Consider the following 22,575-nt stretch of genomic DNA (forward strand, 5'->3'; position numbering starts at 1 on the left):
GTTCACTTATGTTTGTGGCCGGCTGTGGTTGCAGTTTTGACCCAAAATATTGTTTTGTAAAAGCCACAAAAAAAAGAAAGCAACAACCACCCCGCAATTTTCTTATTGGTAGCTGCAAAGACGCATCTCCCCCCTCTATTCTCACCAGGTGAAACTGTCGTTAATAAGTCATTACAGTCGGCTGACTTTTCTTTTTTTTTTTTTTTTTTTTATCCGCTTCCACCACTTGGAGGCTCCCAACAGCCTTACTATGCGTCACTTCGCCTCTCTCAGTCGTTGATCATGGCGGAGCCGGAGCTACAGCGCGAAGTGGAGCCTCAACTTCTCAACGGGGACGACTTGAACGACGAAGAAAGAGAGGACGCGGACGCCAGCGAAGCAGTGAAGAGAAAGAGAAGAAAGAAGAAGAGGAGCCGGACGAGCGGGCCAGGTGAGGCGCATCACTTGGGTAATCTTGGGTTTGTCGGGTTGGGGGGGTTGCAGCGCCCAAAATGTGCCCCCCTTCTTTATTTCTCCCTGGTTCGGTGTAGTGAAAGAGCGTAAAACACAGGAGAGTTTCCAACCTGTCAGAGGGAATTATTTTTATTTATTTATTTTTTTCTTCTGTTAGGCTGCAACTTAGTTTGAAAAAAAAGAATGATTTTTAGAAAATGATTCAAAGTTGTCCTGCAAGTACAAAATGAAGGGATCTCATATTAATTTAGTTTCATGTCATTTAATGGGAGCAGCAACAATTCAATGCAGGAACATTATGCAAGCAAGAAAGAAAAGAAAAGAAATAGAAAGAAAAGAAAAGTCACAGCATTATGGCTACTTATTTATAAGAATGAGGCAAAAAAAAAAAATCCTTAACAAAAAAAAAGAAAGAAAAAGGCTGAGGTGCTTTTGCTGCATTATAAGCCATGTTTATACCACAGCACTTAATGTCATAATGCTGCAAGATACATATGCCCTTGAGGATAAAGACTAAGGTGTAGTGAAGGAATTATTCACAAGCTCTGCCAAGTTCAGAACATAGCGCATACACTTTCTTGGAATGAACCACAAATAATCAACTCTGTGTGTGTGTGTGTGTGTGTGTGCGTGTTCACATGGATGCACAACAGTATGTGACTTTGCAGCAGGGACAAACGAAGCTGAGGGAGGTTCTGGAGAAGCCAGAGGTGTCGGCGAAGTGGCAGCACAGCTGGAGCAGCAAACCTTGGAGGAGAAGGAGAGGCCCGAGGATGCAGAGGAAGGTATCGCCTTCATCTCCCACAGTCATACTCACCTGCAGCAGTGGTGCTATTGGAGCACCACTGCCACTGCGAGACTCAGCCGCCCTCGTCTGCAGCGTGATGGTTGATTTCTGAGCAGACGCCCCGGGAAATGCGCCTGCATGGAGTTTTGGGAGGGGGGGGGGGGGGTCATCAATAATATTTCCTCGCTTTGATAGTTGCATCCCAAACTAATGGTTCCTTCAACAGATGGCGATGAAGGGGAAAACTCAGCTGTCAAAAAGAAGAGGAAGAAGAAGAAGAAGAAAGGAGGTAAGGCGCTTGAGGTTGGCGCTGCAAAAAGAATCAGTCTACAACCAACCAGTCGACAAAGTGACTCAAACACTCAAAACTTATCCGCATTTTAACATGTGACCACTTCATTTTTTTATGTAGTTTTTATTTATTTAATTTTTTTTTTTGAAGCTTTAGTTTGTATTACAGTTCAATAACATAACAGTGTACAACTGTGAAGTGGAAGGGAAAGGATGTGTGGTTGGCAACATTCTCAGTAAATATAAGTATAGAAAGCTTAATCTGCCCAGTAATTGCTCTGATACTGGCAAATAAAATGAAGTTCTTTGAAAGCTTTTAACATGGCGGTGGCAGCATTGTGCTGTGGGAATGCACGGACAGGGACGTTGGTCAAGATAGATGGAAAGAAACAAAGGGGAAAAAAGACTGAAAAACAGTCAAAGACTGGGGTGAAAGGTCACAAATCTCAGCAAGCTTAAATTGAAACCATGTTCATAGATCGGCCCAGTTAAAGTCCAGACCTAAGCCGAATTGAGAATCTGCGGCGAGAACTTGAAAACTGATGCTTACAGAGCTCTGTTTCCTATCTGGGGTTAAGTTTGTTTGCAAAAAGAATTGGGAAATCTAGAGGAGCAAAATGTGCCAGAGACAAACCATAAATCAGAGAGAAAGGCGGTTCTGCTCAGGGCGCTGAATACTGACACACAACAAACCCTTAAGAAGATTATTTAGCAAAAAATAAATAAAATAAAAAATGTTGAAAACCCCAGGTCACCTTCCTTTCTCTTCATGATTTTACACAGCTATATGTTGGTACATCACACCAAATCCCAATTAAAGTGACAAAAGGTGTATTTAGCATGAATGCAATGACAACAGGCAATATAAGAGACAACAGTTGCCTTCCTCTAGTAGCAGGATTTGTGTTCTGAAGTGTAAATATCCGTGTTCATTAACTGCCCTGTATCCCTCTTGTTTCCTGCGTTTCTACTTTCCTCTATCTGGGCCACAGCAAAGGGACAGACTGACCCTCCCTCAGTACCTATTTGTGAGCTCTATCCCAACGGGGACTTTCCAAAGGGAGAGGAGTGTGAATACCCCCCATCGAAAGACGGGTGTGTGACCTCCACACTTTGCCAGAAGTCTCCTGCAGTGCCTAATTTTTTATTTTTTATTTATTTAGGTCCCCACATAAAGCTTGAATATACGTCAACCTGCAAAAGTGTGTCTTTTGCTCTTTGACAGCAAATAACAAGTGCCACAATCCCCTCTAGGCGCAGCGCCGCGTGGCGGACCACCAGCGAGGAGAAGCGGGCGATGGACCGAGCCAACGAGGAGATGTGGAGCGACTTCAGGCAGGCGGCCGAGGCCCACCGACAGGTGCGCTCCTACGTCAGGAGCTGGATAAAACCGGGGATGACCATGATCGACATCTGGTTAGAAACGAGCCTGCAGAGCTTTCGTCAAAAGATTCGCCAACCTCGTGTTCTCCGTCCTTCACCGCCCGTCTTTGCTGCTTTCTGTTGGTGGCAGCGAGAAGCTGGAGGATTGCTCCAGGAGGCTCATCAAGGAGAACGGGCTGAGTGCCGGCCTGGCTTTTCCGACCGGCTGCTCCATCAACCACTGCGCTGCCCACTACACCCCCAACGCCGGAGACCCGACCGTGCTGCGCTACGACGACGTCTGCAAGATCGACTTTGGCACACACATCAACGGTAGGCGCTCTTTTCCAGCGTGTTTCACACTTAGTGGGAGAAGAGAAATGGTTTCAGTGTTTTACCCCAGTAACAACTTGTGTATAACTACCACGAGTTTTAGTTGTTTGTGCCCAAAGCATTTTGTGACACTACCACCACATTTTAGTTGAGACATCAACACAAAATATGTAATTGCAAGATGGCAGGAAAATGATGAACTTTTAAGTTTTTACACTCAAAAAATGTTAAAAGCTTGACATGGATTTGTAATGTACCCATTTTACTGTGAGGTCCTTCAATTAATCAATGCGTTGCAAGCAAACGGCGTAATTCACAGAGGGTAAATGAAATATGTCCTTCTATATGTGAACAGAAGGTGGTGCTGGGACATTTTTACGAATTAAAAGTAAATACTGTTGGAAAGAGGCCAAGGGGAAATCCACTGTTGAGTGAAGAGCTGAACGTCAGAGGCTACAAAAGACTTGGAACCAGGTGGAGGTTCACCTCTCAGCTGGATAATCATCTTAGACATAAAGCCAGAGTCACATGGTTTGGATAAAAACCTTATTCATGTGTTGAAAGGGACTAGTCAAAGTCCAGACCTGAAATAAATCGAGACTCTGCGACATAGGCTCTCCATTCTGACATAGAGGTATTTAGCGAAGCAGAATGGGAAAAAATGAGACACACTGCGAAACAATTACAGAGAAAGGTGAAAGGTCAGACAGGTTCCGCAAGGTATTGACTGAAGTCACGCCACACTTTATAGTTTTTTATTTACAGTATTTATTTTTTTTTTTTTAAAGTGTAAGTATGCTCATTTTTCTTCCCACTCCACGAATTCGAATCTACATGGAGGACAAAATAGGAAAAGAGTAGCATGTGTTGACATTTTAGAAAAGTGATCATTTCACGCGAGGTGAGAGCGAACATTTAAATTGTTTCGTCTTTCAGGTCGAATAATAGACTGCGCATTCACCGTCACTTTCAATCCAAAGTACGACAGACTGCTGGAGGCTGTGAGGGATGCGACAAACACCGGCATCAGGGTAACACCGTCTCTTTCTCCCCCCACACTTTTTTTTTCTTTTTAAATCTTTATTTTATAATAAGATACACAATCCAGATACAATAAAATAAATTAATGAGAGTCTACGTTTCCTGTCTTCCAGGCATATTTACAGAAACCTTCTTACTTAACTAAATGGTTCTCGTTTGCGATTTAACCTCTAACGTAAAGCCACGGTGCTCTTGAGAACGTGCTTCAAAAGGCTGATTCAGAGGAAAATAAAAAATAAAAAAAACGGCGCTGGGTAAATATGAGCAAATGTAACGGAAAAATGCTCTGTAAGCAAACGGCGTGATTCACAGGGGGTAAATGGGACGTGTCCTTCTGTATGTGAACAGAAGGTAGCGTTGGGACATTTGTACGAATTACGCCTTAAAAGTAATTATTGTTTGAAAGAAACTGGACCTTTATTACCTTAATCACATTAGGCCATTTCATTTGTAAAACACTTTAAGCAGTAATAAAGCCGGCCACAGTGCTGTACAGCAATAGAGGACCGATTCATGTGGTAACATATCGTTACGTCTCAGCTTATATTTCCTTGGGAACATTTAAAGCGTCTGGTCCACTTTGTCCTGTTGGAGCGAGACGATTCATATCGGTGCAGCAGATCAGAGGGACAAACGGAGCAAAGTTGTTGAGACAAACACAAAGATTTTTTTTAACAGGAAGCCAAAGTTGGTGAGGGCTTCCAGTTAAAAATCAATCGACTGTGTTTCACTGCAGTTAGGGGAGCAGAGGAAGCCGTACTTTTAAGTAAGACAGCACTGCAGCGATCCAAGTGAGAGGTGATAGAAAAATGCATATTATTGTCTCCTGGTTGGTTTTCAGAAAGGACAAGTTTCATTTTTGACACTTGCTTGAGTTCACTTGACTGTCAAGTTTCAGGTTGGGCTCCATTTTTACTCCAAAGGGATTTCTCATAGGGGAGAACGCTCAGTGTAAAGGAAAATGCTTCGAGCATTAGGCCTAAACAATGTCGCTTCCTTCTTGCTCTCATTAAAATCGTAAATATTTTATGCCAACCGACTTTATTTCAGAGCTTAGAACTGAAACATTTAAGAGTTTCTCTAGCGTCTTGATAAGGCTGACATTTTCAAAAGTATCAAATCAGCTTTTAAATCCAACAGGAGAAGCTATTCTAAATTATCGTATCGTGGCTATGTAAACTCAAAATCCTTATCTTCAAGTAAAATCTCAACTCGTTATGTCAGGTTAAAATGAGACGAACAACTCAGTTTTAAGAGTGAATATATTTCACATGCATATCCGCTGACCCAGAGTGCTGGATCTCTCCCAGTGTGCAGGAATCGACGTGCGCCTGTGCGACGTCGGCGAGACCATCCAGGAAGTCATGGAGTCTTACGAAGTGGAGATAGATGGAAAAACGTATCAAGGTGAAAGGTTGTCTTGCCTTCTCTGACCCGGTCAGTCTCTGTTGCAAACGCACGAATGAAAGCTTCTTTTTTTTTTTTTTGCTTCCTTTGCAGTGAAGCCAGTCAGGAACCTGAACGGCCATTCGATTGGACAGTACAGGATACACTCAGGGAAGACTGTTCCCATCGTGAAAGGTGGCGAGGCGACCAGGATGGAGGTTGGCACTCAAATTAAGTCGTTGGCAAAAGTGTTTGTTCCTAAACTCTGCTGCATAAGAAGCCAAACGCTGCTGCTGCTGAAGTGAGGCACTTCTTGGCTGTTTGACCTTGTAAATAAACCTTTATAATTCTTAAGTGTAATTGGATGAAGATTCGGCTGGTTGGGCTACAAAAAGTTGTGGGGAGGCGCTCCACTTTGTTGCTCTGTAGTCGCACTCATCATCAGCACTTTAATCCTACGTCTCTAATCGAACGGCTTGCTAAAGGATGCAGCCTTGTTGAAAACTGCCTTTGGCACTGACAAAGGGCTGCTTTATACAAAACAATAATTACACAAAGGACCATGTTTAACCCTCTATATGCCAATAAATACCAGCATCAGATAAAGACGTTTCTGTTCATATCACATTTACGGAGTCCTTTATTTAAATGTTGAAATTGAAATAAATTGTATAAAATAAATTAAATGAAATAAATAAATTAAAAAAAATAAATTAAATTCCCCCATCCATTGGGGGAAACGGGGAAGAAAAACAATTCATGGATTTTTGGCTATTTTACAAAGAAATTACTATAAAATCCTTGAATAAAATCAAGTGCAGCGAACTTCACGAGGACTAAGTAGAGCCCTGCAGAATTTAATCTCAGTATTACTTATTTATTCAAGTTTTTAAAACAGAACGAGATAAAATTGGGGAACTGGGGGGAAAAAGTAACTCTCCACATGTGCAATGTGGGTAGACTCACAAGATTTGCCGCTGTAATTGTTGCAAAAGGTGATTCTACAAAGCATTAAAACTCTTCAGATTTTTTTTAAATTCCAACAGTTCCTTTTCTTTTAAAGCTAAATTTCCTCCCAGCTCACCAATCGTGCGTCGCGTCGTGTCGGCCAAGTTCTGCCACACAAAGAAACCGAGCCTCCTCTAAACACAGCTGCAGTAAACAGCTGCATTTGGACAGAAGCAAGCATTTCTAATTGGCAAGTTGCTGCGTCGAGCTTTTTTACCTGAAGGCTGCAGGAGGAGAGGAATGGGAAAGGGGAGGTCGGCTGCTGATGTGGCACCTTTTGCACATTGTATTTTTAGCTGAAGTGTATCGGTGTAACAGGGCCATTACCCCCGCTTTTGTGATCAGAGAGGGGAGTAGCAGCTGGGCGTGCCGCGGGGCTGAGAGCACTTTGACTGATTATCGGTGCAGCGACAGAGGGCGGTGCGGTGCTATCAGCTAATACCACGGGGGGGGGACTCCGACATCAACCCCGGGATGATAGAGGCACAAAATGTCAGCGAGACGCAGCCAATCAAAGCCCAGGGGTCTCTGCCGCCCTTATTACACCTCAAGCGAATAAATCAGCAGCTCTGACAACTGGAGGTTTTTGTCAAATTTGCTCTGTCATTCAGCGCCCAGTTTTTCTGGGGTGCCTCTCGTTCCTGCCTTTTTTTTTTTTTTTCTTTTTACGTTTTCATGGCAATTTTTCACATCATGTCAGCAGGGTAATGAGTGCCTCTTTCGCTGCCTTTCAGGAAGGTGAAGCCTACGCCATCGAGACGTTCGGCAGCACCGGAAGAGGCGCCGTCCACGACGACATGGAGTGCTCTCACTACATGAAGAACTTCAACGTTGGACACGTGCCGATAAGGTTCAACTTTCGCATTTGTCCTTCTCACAAGGATTTCAAATGTTACAGCACTTTCAATTGTTTTCCAGACTACCAAGGGCTAAACACCTGCTGAACGTGATCAACGAGAACTTCTGCACGCTGGCTTTCTGCCGCCGCTGGCTGGACCGCCTGGGTGAGAGCAAGTACCTGATGGCGCTGAAGAACCTGTGCGACCTCGGCATTATAGACCCTTACCCGCCTCTGTGCGACATCAAGGGCAGCTACACCGCCCAGTACGAGCACACCATCCTGCTCAGGCCCACCTGCAAGGAGGTAGTGAGCCGAGGAGACGACTATTAAGGCTTGCGGCTATTAAGACCCTCAGGCGAAACCCAGAGGAACATGGCAGCTGCGCAACACCGAGCGCCTCCAGACTGACAGCAGTTATGCAATATCTCTCATCCCTAACTTTCCGCAGCTCCGGTCCCTTTAGGTGCAGCGTCTGGCAAAGTATCCATAGCTAAATCTTTTTGCGGCAACTGCAGCTCCAAGTTGTGGCCCTGCTGGCTTCGCACGACTACAGAGTAACATGTTTTGCCCACTTTTGCTTTGCAGAATAGCTCAGGTTGAGTCAGACTGGATGGATAACATCCGTGGACACGCAATTTCAAGCCTGGCCACGATTAAATAATAATCTGACCATTCCAGCATGGTGGGATAAGCGTTGATCAAAATTGCAGCTCTGGCTGTACATGTAGGGTAGTTGTACTGCTGGTGTTCAACTAATAATCGGCCCATCATCAACATATTTTCCCACAAGACCTATTGATCTCTGCAGCTCCTCCAAAGGTACCTCTCTGATTGAAGGGCTTCACATACTCAAGTCTCGCAGCTTGTTCTTGCCACTCCTTTGTTTCTGATATTAAATTGAACAGAGCTTTACTCAGTACTTTGGGAAAACATTTACACTTGCCTTTATTTTGTAATTTTAGAGTAAAAAGGGACAAATACAAATGTATGCCACAACCCTTTTTTATTTTTGAAAAAAAAAAAAGCAATAATTAAAGCCATACATAATTTTTTTTTTCTTCAGCTTGTGTTGGTGTGTCACATAAAATCCCAATAAGTAGATTGAAGTCTGTGGCGGTAATGTGAAAAAGTTAAAGTGGATCTTCTGGATCACACTGTGGTTGTAGCAAAGCAAAAAAACCTCGTATCACGAAGAGAGCTTACTAGTAATTTTGGTTTTCTTCTAAGGATCAAGCCAGCAGAAGAAAATGGGTGTATCTTTAATGAATGTAGCATTGCAGGCTTAGTTATAAGTGCTGTTTTTAGAAGATATGCAAAACTACTTTATGCAACCAAAAAAAACTAAAGAAAAGAAACATTGATTAGATAAACAGCAATCCAGAAAACACATTCAGCTTTACTGTCATGTTAGGATATCTCATGGGGGAGGGGGGAACTGCTATAAAATATTTGTATTATAATATTCTGCTGCTTTGTTTTCATTTGATGCATTTTTTTTTCTAAAAAAAACGAATAAAAAATAAATTGTTATAAATTTGGAACTGCATTTTGGTTTGTGGACATTATAAAACGCTGCATTCATATCAATATCCTGCACTGATGGCTGTTCAGATAAAAAAATAAAATAAAATCCATTTAAGAAATGTGGCAAAAAAAAAAAAAGAAAATCACATATGGTAAGTCATTACTGTAAGAAACTTCTTACTGTTACAGAGTTTTCTCACCAAATTCTCTGTCCTGTTTGAATTGGGGATAAAATAATTATTGTAGTCGACTGATTTCTAACTTATTTTTCCAAGGACTCACCAAGAAAAAAAACACCAAAAATATTTGGTAGAATTGGCTGAAAATGAACTGTTTAGTGAATTTAGAGATTTTTAGTCCACATTTAACCACTTAAAAGAATTGAGAACCCAGAGTCCCACAATCCAGCGTGAAAATAATTTGTCAATTAAACGTTTCTATAAGTTGTAGTTACTGAAATTGTAACAAATATCTTTAATAAATGAAAAACTTTATCAATCATTTACAAGTTTAAACAGTTTATTAAATCCACAATGTAATAATTAACCGTCAAAAAATACAAATAAATTAAAACAGACGTTGTAAAATGATGCGTATATTAGCACATTTATATAAATGTAGGCCAGTGTATTTATTTAATGCGTTTACATCCATTTCTATCCTAATAAATTTGCTTGACACGTTTGACGCAACAGAAGCTGCAACCCGAAAAAATAAATAAAAGGATTTCTTGTTATACAGTTTTCTTCCTTTTGGTTGCACTTTTTACTTGGTGTTCTTAAAGTTGACTAAAATGCCATATAAAGAAGTGTAGACCGTCTGGGAGTGTTTTGTTATCTCCTAACCAAAAGAGGGCGGTAAACACACACGGCTTAATCAGCTACACGTGAAGTAAACACATCTTCTGGACATCCATCCTTCACAATCATGAACAAACAAATAAAAAGATGACAAAACATAGTAAGGAGAGAAAACATAGATTATGGAACAGAAAAAAAGGAGACTTACTTGAAATAAAAGCACTCTTGAATGATAATATCGTACTATAAGAACATTTACCCTATTTGTGTGTGTCTGTGTGTGTGTGTGTGCGTGGGTGGGTGGGTGTGTGTGTGTGCGTGTACGTCTTTGGGTTAATGGCTGATGACTTAATTTCTGAGGAATTCTTTGCATCTCTGCAGGCTGTTTGTTGCTCTCCTTGGAGACGGAACATCAGACCTTTTCCTAACTGGGCGAAAACGTCCAAAAATGTCCTGTTTACTCTGGTTTTGAAGCACAGCCAGAAAAAGACACATGTTGAACGGACGTCTACAGATACAAATATGGGCTTATGATCAAACTGGGCTCTCAGACGGAAGAGGATCTTTCATAAGAGAGAGAGAGAGAATCCTGATAATAAGTAATTGGCTGGCTGAAGAATCTGTGTTCAACTGAACTGGATGAAAGGCTAAATTAGCATATTGTCACCTTCCTAATGTAACGGCCGTTCTTAAGTGGTTTTTGAAGAAAGTGACTGGCAACAACAACAGAAAAAAAAAAAGTCACTACCATCTTTGCCAAAAGATGAGTTAGGCAAAAAAATAAAAAATACATCTTTTTTGGAGATGGTATAGAACAGAGAGGTTTTTTCTGCCAAGGAGCAGTGTTGGCATAGTTACTTTGAAAAAGTAACTTTAATCGGACTACTGATTAGTCCTTGAAAAAGTAACTTAGTTATATTACTGACTACTTGATTTGGAAAGTAATTAAGTTACACTAAAAGTAACTTTTTAGTTACTTTCAGCAGCTGCTAACAACAACACTCCGCCTCCTGTGAAAATCACACTGATCTTTGCCAATTCTTAATTGTAAGCTATTTTATAATGGTAACATCAACAATGTGTCTCTACTGATAAGGTTGAACTGAAGAGGAGATTGTAGAAAAAACAGTACAAAAAAATGAAAAAAACCTGAGTAATTTGTGTGGTCCACTGTTGTCTGGAAAACTCTAACAAGGATTGTAAAGCCCCCCCCAAACCCCCACCTTCAGGTTCTGCGTTACGGCCCTGCGTTTGATGTAGCAGCGCACAGAGCTCCTCCTGCAGCTCCACAGCTCAGATGGCTGCACAGATTTGTGACACTTATCTTAATATTAATAATTAGAATAGCGTTAAATTGCCATTATAATCATCGCCAACGTTCATTCGTGGCTGTTTTCACGTTTATTGTGCTGTTCATATTAGTCTCGATGTTTGCAGTTTTCTGGAGCGCAACGCGAAGCTCGACGTCATTCAGAGGTAATATATTAACTTGACATTAACAAAGACACAGCGGGACGGATCATCCGGGAAATGATGGACAAGGAGAGACTGAGTAAAACTACCTTAATGACGGACAAATTTTGGCATTTATTATGAGTCTCTGCTTATTTCCAAACCCAAATGAGTAACTTCACGTTCAAAAACGAGCCCAAAAAGCGCAACCCGCCACTCATTAAATCGGCAAGCGACTTTAAAAAATGAAGCCCAAAGCCGCTTATAATAATCGGACTTGGCGGCAGAATCTCAAAATAGTTCCAGTTTTTCCACCAACAAAATGCGCATCTCCCTCCATTGTTTACATTTCTGTCGCATAGAGACGTCGGTCACTCGACAAGACGCGTAGAGGAAATACGATTAAATAACAAAAGAAGATAGTAACGCACAGTGATTTTGATAAGTAACTGTAGTCTGACTACTCGATTTGAAATAGCAACGCGTTATATTACTCGTTACTGAAAAAAGTGGTCCGACGTCAGTAACGCGTTACAAATTAACGCGTTACTGACATCACTGCCAAGGAGTCACACACACGTTAATGTCAGCTTGTCATAATTTAATCATATCTAAGATAAAAAGAATTATTGTAAAAGCTGTGACTTTGAAAATGCTCAAGTACTTATCAATAAAATAACCGGAACAGGACAATAAAAACTTTTTGCAGATTTTGGGAAGGAGACAATATAATTCTGTGTAGTTTAAAAACAACTGGAAAAAAAGATCCTAAGTCTTTTTCTGTCCTATAAGCTCCTCAGTAGAGGAGATAAGAGTCATTCACTCCAGCATCCAAACTAAACAGTCTCTCTGCAGATTGTTGGACCAGACTTTGGTCCAACATTCAGATGGATCAGCAAACCGTCTGTTTGTCGATCTGGGCAGCGTTTTACCTGCGCCCACAGTCTTCTCTGATAATGTGAAGGAGTTTGCGTCCCAGGCTCGGCTTCCATGGTTTGACAAAACTCCTGGTGTTCACCATGAGCCGGCCGGTTTTCCAGTTCTTATGGCCAGCCACGACATATTCATCTCCTACAAAAATGTCAGAAACGATCAATTATCCAGATACATAAACGATACAAGTGAGCAGCAGCAGAGAGAAGCCAGCATTACAAGAAACTAGTGTTAAACAACTACTGCTCCAGCTTGAGCTTTCCTTCTTCTTAAGGTTCTGAGTTATTATGGCGTTCGTGACGATGCCGGCGCTAACCTGGATTGAGGATGGGACACGTACAGCCTCGGACAGTCCAAGACTCGGGAAAAAGCGTGACGCTTCCGTGCTGGATCTTCACCTCCGGGTTCTGCCGTAGAACCTTCTTAATCTTTGCCTCCACCTCGGCATGGGAGCCTTTATCATGAGCGGACATCACCTTCACCACCACAACTGCAACACAAACAGTAGATTTAAAAAAAAATAATCTGTTAGAAACTTTATTAACGTCCTGCTGATATCCGCCTGTGAAACATATCGGTATTTTTGCTGGGTGGGAGTTTTTTTTTTTTTTCTTATGCAGTCAGTTTTTTTAAGCTGAGACTAATTTCATTTATACAGACTTCTATGATAAACAACATCTGGATTCTTTCTTTTGGGTTGAGTCGTTTTGGGATGCCATCAGATATTTTAAGTCACTTAAAAGTAAAAACCAAAATGAAAACAACTCATTTTCCTGTCTGATAAACATTATGCTCACAAACAACACGTCAGAGTGAAATGATGTCACTGTACCGGTACTGTGGGTGAGAACTCACTTCAAACTTCCCTGAGTTTCAATAAGCAGCAAATAATTATCTCACATTGTCCTTTTTCAGTTCTTTTGTGTCTGGAAAACAACTTTTTTTATTCCAGTTTCCTAAATATAGTCGTATTCAATAAATTAGAATATACGGCCCAATGAGCCTCATTTGTCAGATTAAAAGTACTTTTTGAAAATAACCTATAAGCTGGTATCAAACATACTTTATGCCCACGTTTCTGTTTTTTATTTTTTTTATTTTATTTTTTTTTTAAAAGCTTTCTTTATCTAAAAAATTAATCTACTTAATGTGTTTCACTTGGTGATAAGGTTCCTAAAATAAACAGGGTTTTTAATAATATTCTCATTTATTTTCATTGAGGTGTGGCTACAAAGACTTTTTTTTTTTTACACCAGAGCATTTCATTGAAAAAAATATATGAATATTAATAAAACAACTTAGGCATCCAAAGTTTACACTTCTTTTTTTGTAATCCATGTGCATTTACTTTAACAATATCAACACTGCCAACATGTAACAGCTCATCTTTTTCTGCAAGTTTTTAACTACATCTGGATTATACGGTTGCCTGCCCTCTGTGTAACAGCTGTCTTACACAGTTCTGAATAATTAAAGATTTCTGCTTACCATAGTCAAACTTAGCTACGCAGAACCACTTAGGGCTGCCCAGGGTACCTTCAAGGCATTCACATTTCTCTGCAGCACAAAACAACATAGCATGATCCATATTAAATGGTACTTTCTTCAACAGATTTCTGGATGGGAACAGGTGACTAGTTCCTCACCAGAGTGGTGCAGTGCAGAGAAAAGCTCCTTTGCGCTTGATAGTGCTGCCTCACTATCGCTGCTGCTGTTTCCTGGGTTTCCAGCAGCTGCATAGAGGACCTCAGCGTCTACGCTGCACAGCAGAGGTAAAGTCAGTTAGACGCAACACTATTCAGAGTTAACACAGAAAAAACAACAACAACAACAACAAACAAATCTCCCTTCACAGTATGTATTGCCCTGTCTTGATTTATTTATGCTGATTGATACGAATATGTTTGCTCTCACCCAGATACGCAGTCGCCGGTGTAGGGGTCGCAGTCTCCCGTGCAGTCACATGGACGGCAGCCATATTCATGAAGTCCCCAGTATCCCATTATGCACTTGTCACAGTGGGGGCCTCCCACACCAGGCTTACAAGTGCATTCCCCGGTGCTGGGGCCGCAGATGGTGCCACCAGCTGAGAGGACCGAGCCAACAGGATGGCAGGAGCAGGCTGTGAAGCAGACAGGTGAAGAACAAGACAAGTGCATGTTAATGCGTCTGAAATGTTTGCAACTCTGGCACAGAGTGCAATGAGTATTACATCATAGTAGGGGCATTTATCGTATCGTTTCTCACTTATTGTGATCAATTTCTTATGAGATTTTCGATTTATCACCGTCACGATGAGTTCCAATTGATGTGCAAAACAAAACTGTCCACATCGTCAGGATTGATAGTTTTACTATTTTCGTCACTATTTGTTCAATGAAAGCACCAATAAATATGAATGCATTTGAATGTAGAGTTACCATGTGGAGCTTTAGTAGCAAAGACAACCTGAGGAAATATAAAATACCCTTCAGAATCAAGTACATCATCTATTTGGATTAGAAATATGACTTTAGTTGGATCATCTACAACATTTTTTTTTTAATGTAACTCTGAAACAGATTGATTTTTATTTTAGTTTGTGACATTTATAATAAGCTACATAGTAGCTTATTATAATAAGCTACATAGTAGCTTATTATAATAAGCTACTTATTATAAGTAGCTTATTACTTACAATAAGTAATAAGCTACTTATTACTTATAAGTAATACGCTTATTATAAGTAAGCTTACTTATAATTACCGTAAGCTTACTATAAATAAGTTACTTACTATAGTAAGTACAAATAGTAAGTTTTTCCAAAACCGTTTCGTTTTGGAAAAGGTGTTTTTTTTTTCAGCGCAGCATTTGTGCAAGAATGACCGGCGATTAGCAGGATAACATAATTGTTGTGTAGTGGGGAATTTTTTTATAAACTAGTAATGTGGGGAAAACAATGAAAGTCCTCTTAGAAAAGACTGGAGTTTCAGTGTTTTGACACAGTGGAAAGTAATGGACAATGCACCGATTAGCCTGATTCCTCCTTGATTCTCCAAAGTGGGATCATCCTGACTTTTGTCTCCTGCAGGTGAGTCACTGACTGCTTCAGCAGCTACCTGGAGGAATGATTAACGTGTTTTCAAAGGACGCAACGAAAACAAGCTTTACAAAAATCCCAAGTCTACTTGTTCCACTTGTGTTCCGATCTCCCAAATGTGTGACAAATGTTCTTTCCAAAAATGGCATGTTTGTTCCTAAACAAATGCAGCAGCATTCCTTTGGAGGGGGCGGTGAAAGTAAGAATGGGAAAAATGTGCTCAGATGGACCATGAGAAATTCCTCTGCTGTCGGACGTTACAGTCACGTTCCCAAGCGGTGACGCGGTTGACTCGGGAGGATATTACAGCTTAAGATAAGGAAGGGGTCATCCTGTCACGTTACTGATAAAGCAGCAACGAATGTACATGCTCTTATCGGGGAGATCAGCGCGCTTTAATCTGGAGGCTAACAGGAAAATCAGCCTCTTAATGAGGCTTTTCTGCTGCCGTCCATTTATGGTGCGAGGCCAAAGGAAGGTCCAGTCTGGACAGGTTCACGTCAAATGCTCTTACGTTTGCAGGAGTCTGGTGCGGTTTTGGGACGGCTCGGGTCTCTGTAGAAGCCCCTCTGGCAGTTTTGACAGTGACGGCCCTCTGTGTTGTGGAGACAGTGGTCGCACACGCCCCCTCTCCGCCGTCCCGTAGCTAGCCACAGTCCTCGACTGAAGCGGCAGCTCCTGGCGTGGTCGTTGCACTTGCACTCTGCGTTGAATCGGAAACGCACAGGTCGGTAAAAACATGGCGGTCAACTTGCATCAGAAACTTTTTGCCTCAGTGCATTTTATTATCATTTTATGCAGTTGACAAACACAAAGCTATTCATCGTTGTGAAGCAGAAATTGACTTTATTGTGCTTAGCCCCATTTACTCAGATATCCCTGAAATAAAACCCAGCGAAACAGAGCACCACAGTAGTCTAACTTGTAAATAAAGTAACGCTGACTGTAACAAAACCTTTTAAAATAAGGTTTGTGACGATCTTGACAAATCAAAAAGATGGCGGCGTCGACATCATGCCTCATCATCAGAGGCAGGGAATCTAGAAGACTTAAAAACAAAACCTGTTAGCGCACATGTGTCAAACTTAAGGCCCGTGGGCCAAATCTGGCCCCCCATAGCTTTTTATGTGGCCCTCTAGATTCTAGACTAAACATTGAGTGTGCTTAAATATCATGTTATCAATCAAAGCAATTTTTATCTGTTTACTGCCAGATTATATCACTCCCTCCAGTTTCTTGACAATCATCGTGGAAATTCACGCAAAATCAACAAATCCCCAACTTTTTTAGCGCCAATACATAACTGGAAGTTTATTGCAGAATTTTTTCAAATTGTCAAAAACTTTCTTACGTGTACTAAACAGCCTTAATTTGAGTACAGTCCATGATCTATGCAGTGAGTAAGGAAAAGTCTGATTTACTGTCGCAAATATTTCCAAATTAGTACCACAAGCACTTTGATTTTTATTGCAAAAAAATCACAAAAAGAATCACAAAATCCTGTGGGGACTGAATAGATCTTTAATAATATTTAATTTTAAGAATAAATTTATATTTGAAGAGTTTGTGAACAAGTTTTATCAATATATTCTGGAACAACCGGCCCTTTAAGAGCACCGTGATCTTGATTTGGCCCTAAACAAAAATGAGTTTGACACCGTTGTGATAGAGGCTTCAAATGACTTGAAATTGGGTCAAAGGTTATCCTTCGAGCATCAAAATGTCCCTAAATAGGAAACCTGAAGTAGTTTCAATAAAGACATGTACTAGAATGGCCTACTTAAAGTCCAGATATAAATCTAATTAAAGGGGCAAATTTACAGAGCAGAAACCAATAACTCTAGTCTGTAAAAGTGGGAAGTCAGTAGAAAAATATTCCAAAAGACTAACTCTAGTAGAATTTAATTGTAGTTGCAGGGGGGAAAAGACAAATACTGACCAATTAGTCTGTAAATGTGGAAACCACGCCTTTAAGATTTTCTATTTTTGAAATAATTTTCGCTTCACTTCACAAATGCGCAGCACTCTGTTAGCATTTTGTGTTAACATAACACATTTACGCTCACGGCTTTTGATGCAACAAACCGTGAACAAGGTCGTGGGGTACAAACACATTCATGACGCAATCAGTGGCTGGAAGCTCGCGTGTGATTTACGACCCCCCCAATTCATTTTCAGGATGTGTCAACATGCAGAGGCTCGCAATCTGCTTTTGACTTTCTAGCCCCATCACTCACTCTGGCATTCGTGTGGTGTACCCATGATGCCGTTGGCCGCCTGCCACGGCAGGTCATTGTAGAGAGGGGCACAGCGCTCGCAGTGGTCGCCGGCCGTGTTGTGTCTGCAAACGCATTTGCCGTGGACCTGCCAATCGGACAAGAGGCAGAAAATGATTTTAAGACATTTGGAAGTTGGATTGCATGCGCGCCTTCTTCAACAGTCCTTGGATTAGAGTTTAGAGCCGCCGCCCTCCTGCTGTAGCATTGCAACATTTGCACACCAGACTTTATTTACACTGAGTAAAAAGGCAGCATAGCACATCTAAACTCTTTTAAGTTTCTTGCCAATAAACCAGTAGGCTGCAGAGAATGAAACGCCTAAGATTAAAGGTTGTTGAAGTCTTAGGCGCAATACTATAATTGAGATTTCCACATCGTTGAGACCCTGTAATGGAAGGTAAAACAACGGCTTGGAGTCAAGTCTTCACTTCATCTTTCAGCTCAGGCAGCACATAAAGTGGCACGAGAGTCAGAGCCGGTCTTCACTAAATCGAAACTCACCACACTGCTGGCCTTTTCCGGGCCGGGTTGATAGCCTCTGGCTGGCACGCAGTGGTCAGCGTGTCCGTTACAGAGGCAGCTGCCTTTGACAACAAAATCATAGATAGCGTAGTGGTCCGTCGGGAGAGAGGCAGCTCCCGGATGTTTGGTCTGGCACGGGCACTGCTGTCTCTGCAGGAGACGAACTCTGAGGTTGGTGATAGTGAGCTGGTTCTGGGCAGCTAGTCCATAGGGGTCCACCGAGCGCCAAGGGGACAGGCCTCGGTAGATTACCTGAAGAGCAAAGGACAAGATGAAAACCAGACTTATAAAATGATCTTATTTTAAAGAAAACTTAAAAAACAACAACCCAGAAATCGTGTCTCTTCAGTGATTGAAAAACGCAATTTCTCAGAAAGTTACTGTATAAACCACAAATATATATATATAAAAAAAAAAGTCAACTTGATTTATATGTCAACATCCAAGAGTCTGAAGAGCTGAGAGGCACAAAATTCAAGTTGTCTGAGGTTTAGAGAGTCATTTTCTCTCATAGTCAAGGACAATCGGCAGGGCCGCATTATCTGCTGTTTTTGGTTCAGTGTTTTCATAAGACCAAAGTCACTGCAGCTGCCTTCCAGGACTGCATCACAGACTTTTCAGTAGGTCCACATTTCTGTATGAAAATATTATTTTACTGGTTTTACATAAATTACTCATTTTCCAAGAAACTAGACTCTGCGTTTTTGTCAACTCTAAGCCATAATCTTCACAATTAACAAGAATAAACACATGAAACGCATCGTTCTGTGCGCAATGAACCCGGGTGTACTACTTTCACTTTCTCACGTCAGACACCATGAGTGAAGAGTGGAATTGTTCCCACAGATTTAACAGAAGGTCCATTAAACAGCATGTAAATCTGCTGATTAGAAAAAAATGACAAATGCAAACATAATGGGTTTGTTATGTGCGAAGACACAAAAAAAGGTTCTGTGACTTCAAACTTGTCTGTCAAAAAGCTGCAAAGCAAAGATTACAAAGCAAGCTGATTATCAACCAAACCTCTTTGGTTCAACAGTTCTTCTGAGGAAAAAAAAAAAGAAGAAATAAGTAATTTCTTCCATTTGTAGCCAACTGTGACCTGCTTGTGAATCAAACATGTTTGTGGCTCAGACCCCTGGAAAGGTTCTGCAGGTCTCTGTTCTCCTTAATGATAAAATAAAAAGCTGGACCGTGGCTTTATAGATCTGCATGTCCAAGCAGCGGGAGGCTTTAGAGAGAGAGAAACCCGTCTGGAAGGACTCAAAATGGCAAATTTTGAGTCCTGAACAAAATTACTGGTTCAGGATGACAGATGGACACTCATCCCTGTGATGTGACTTTGCTTTCTTTCTCTTTAAGATCTCCATTTTCTCTCATTGTACATTTAACTCAGAACCTTTTACTTAAGCTAATATGGATTGACAGTTTGTTGCAAAAGAGTTTGCATCACCTTAAGTTTTTTTCACATTTGGGCATGTTTTATTAGGATTTTCTGCGATAGACGAAGTGAGTAATGTAGATTTAATTAAAAACTGAAAAGTGTGGCATGTGTTTGTGACCAAGTTATCTCATTTTCATGGCCTTTAAAAAGGAAATCTTTTTTCTTAAAGTAATAATTTACCATATATACATTTAAATTTTAGTGCTAAATGTGAGAAAGGTAGGCTAAATATCAAAAGAATTTAATCTTTTTGCATTCAAATTTTACACTTGCCGCTCCACACCTGTCTCTATGCACACATTTCTCTTCGTATTCAGACAGAAGTGTTTAGCTTCACTAACTTTCAACAGAAAACATCTAGCAATGAGTGTTTATCTTTAAGTTTTTTTTCTCCTTGCCTGTTTTCTGTGTTTCAGGACTATAACCCAAATCAGCTGCAGAATTTCAGTATTCTGGTTGTATTTTATTGTGCTCGATTTTGGCCCCCTGTTGCATGCTAAAGGGACCCTCACCTCTCCTCTGGTGCACGGGAAAGCTCCTGAGTATTTAGAGGTACACGTCGCCCCGTCTTCCTCGAGAGGCAAACCCTCAGCCAGGCCGAACATCTTCTCACAGTCCTGGGCAAAATATCTCAGGGTCCTCCATGTGCGTCCAAAGTCCTGGGAGCGCTCCAGCAGCATGGCAGCGGGGCGCGGGGAGCGGAACACCAGGATCAGATGAGTGAAGAGAAACTTGGTCTCCAGGTCCAGCCGGAGCGCCTCCTCCTCCTCCTCCAGCCCCTCAGCAGACTGCCACCAGGTGTCCGGGTAGCGGAACGAGGAGTCGCTCATAGCCGAGGCAGGGTGCGCCTGTGCGGGGTTGGCGGCGTTGCAGCGGGCGCATCTAGCCGCGGAGCAGGACTGCTTGCCGCGGGGCCCGGCCGTCTGTTTAAAGAAGCAAAAGCGCTCCGAAGAGTTGGAGCCGCAGACGGTCTGCGTGTGGAGCACTCTGCCCACAGCCAGGTTACCGATGCGGGGGTTGCAGGCTCGGTCAAAGCAGCGGCTGTGTCGACCTGGGCTCTTCACTTTAGATTGATCTGGTAAGAGAAAGTGGGTGGGAAAAAGTAGCAAAAATTTTTTTTTATCCTGGGTAAAAAGGTTTATTCAAACTTAAATTAAAAATCTGTAACTCACCGGCTGACAGAGAAAAAGATGAGCACGTCAAAATAAAAGCTAATAGAGTCTCCAGTCTCATCCTGCAGGAGAGGTAACTTCCACAAACAGTGCAGTAATCCGCTGCAGAGCATCTAAAGGCTGGATTTAAGAAAACCACGCATTAGTTACATGCCTCTTCCTGATTTAAAGAAATAGTTTCGAAATATTTGCAGAGCTGAGATCACATCTATGTGGGGGGGATATGTAACCATTGTTAATCCTAATATTGTTTTAGAGCCCCGCGGTTCCTGTCACGTCATTCCAGGATTCATGATTCTCAGTGGAAAGTTTCATTGACATTGGGCACTGAAGGGCATTAGCCCCGCCCACCTCAGACCACGCCCACTACAACTCATAATTAGACTATAAGAGCTGCAGCGCCTCTAACCAAGCAAATAATAACTCTTCAACGTTTTCTGTCACACTAAAAATACTTTTTAATTAAAAAAAATTATGTTTTATAAAATGCAGTGCGGCCAAGTGTCTTCAAAGGTATCTTAACTAATAATTGGAGACCACATGTGTGTAATTTTCGTAATTGTATCTCTATAAACGCAGCTGTTCTGTGAAAGTCTGAGAGGTTTGTTAGAGACATATTAGAGAAAAACAGCATCACGAAGAACTAAGGAGCACAGTGGACAGGACATGGATAGAGTTGTGGAAAGATTCAGGCTATGAAACGAAGAGTAAAACTGTAAAGACTGTGGACAATCACACATTCTCACACCCGACTCGTCATATATTGACGAGTTGGGACGCCGTCTGACCATGCGTCACATATTAACGCGAAGGGTAGCCCCTTCGCGTTAATATGTGACGACTTGGGCAGGTTCCTTCACCGTAAAATTTTGACGATTTTGACGATTTTGGAAGGTCGCATGTTTTACATGGATTATTTACGCGAATGGTCCTCGCAAACACTGCCAACACTTCAAAACCCCACAAATTGGTTAGGTTTAGGGCAAAAATTACGGTAAGGCATCAGGTAAAACCCTTCGTGTCACATATTGACGCGAAAGGGGTACCCCGCGCGTCAATATGTGACGAGGACGGACGTGCCATGCGTCAATATATGACGAGTTGGGAGTGAGACTGGGTTGAATATGCAGACAACCTCCTAATCTAAACCTTCACATTTTCACGTCGTTTTAATGTTGTTTTTGTAACAACATGGACTAAGTATTCACCTTGAATTTCTTGCTCAGACGTCTGATCTCCATCAAATCATGAAAACACACAACACTGAAACTATCTTTCTTTTTTTCCCCCCCAGAGAGTGATATCGGGCCATTTCACTACAGTACGTTTTTGGCATCTACTCTGTTACAGAGTCTATTATCTATTTCATAACCTTTGCACTTATCGGTTAGGGTTTGAAATGTTCTAACATAAATCTAGTTTCTGCAAAGAACATTCTGTACACATAAATTCTAAAACATTGCACTTTTATTGTGTTGTGTATTTATTCATTTCTTTTTTTGGCATTTTCACAAGAAACGTTGACAGTTCAACTTAAATAAACATTTTTTTTTTTTTTTTTTTTTTTTTTAATGGAAGCACATTTATTCAATGAATTAAAACCCAAATTACAGAAGGGTAAAATCTCAAAAAGGAGCAATATAACATTTAAATCAGTAACAAAAAATATATAAAAAAATTAAAATCTGGAAAATCAAATACTTCAGTGCTCAATCTTTTGTTCTATAATCATCCAAAACCTGGAAGATTTCTTAAAATAAAATCATCAATGCTTTTCAAGATTTTATGGGAACCTCAAGTTTTCTACAAGCCTTGTGGTGAAAACAGAAAAAATGAGATTCTCTGGCCAACATGCGAAATATTAACAC

The 22,575-nt window shown here is 41.2% G+C and overlaps 2 protein-coding genes across 2 annotated transcripts; one reads left to right on the plus strand and one right to left on the minus strand.

Moving 5' to 3' along the window:
- Nucleotides 1–243: 243 nt before the first annotated feature.
- On the plus strand, nucleotides 244–10,661 carry LOC122835602 (methionine aminopeptidase 2-like). The gene is made up of 11 exons (XM_044124770.1): nucleotides 244–430; nucleotides 1,107–1,238; nucleotides 1,467–1,529; nucleotides 2,524–2,626; nucleotides 2,786–2,947; nucleotides 3,045–3,226; nucleotides 4,163–4,257; nucleotides 5,578–5,674; nucleotides 5,768–5,871; nucleotides 7,396–7,511; nucleotides 7,580–10,661. Exons 1-11 carry the CDS (start codon nucleotides 283–285, stop codon nucleotides 7,830–7,832), a joined length of 1,455 nt encoding a protein of 484 aa, XP_043980705.1. The 5' UTR covers nucleotides 244–282; the 3' UTR covers nucleotides 7,833–10,661.
- A 1,175-nt stretch (nucleotides 10,662–11,836) lies between these two features.
- Nucleotides 11,837–21,007, minus strand: LOC122835601 (netrin-4-like). Its single transcript, XM_044124769.1, has 10 exons — nucleotides 20,708–21,007; nucleotides 20,048–20,610; nucleotides 18,071–18,343; nucleotides 17,528–17,654; nucleotides 15,805–15,993; nucleotides 14,126–14,333; nucleotides 13,858–13,970; nucleotides 13,700–13,768; nucleotides 12,528–12,701; nucleotides 11,837–12,349 (listed from the first exon to the last, which is right to left on the minus strand). The coding sequence occupies exons 1-10, from the start codon at nucleotides 20,766–20,768 to the stop codon at nucleotides 12,207–12,209; spliced, it is 1,920 nt and encodes a 639-aa protein (XP_043980704.1). The 5' UTR covers nucleotides 20,769–21,007; the 3' UTR covers nucleotides 11,837–12,206.
- Between the last annotated feature and the right edge of the window lie 1,568 nt (nucleotides 21,008–22,575).

This window comes from Gambusia affinis, linkage group LG08, assembly GCF_019740435.1.
Source record: "Gambusia affinis linkage group LG08, SWU_Gaff_1.0, whole genome shotgun sequence".
Taxonomy (NCBI): domain Eukaryota; kingdom Metazoa; phylum Chordata; class Actinopteri; order Cyprinodontiformes; family Poeciliidae; genus Gambusia; species Gambusia affinis.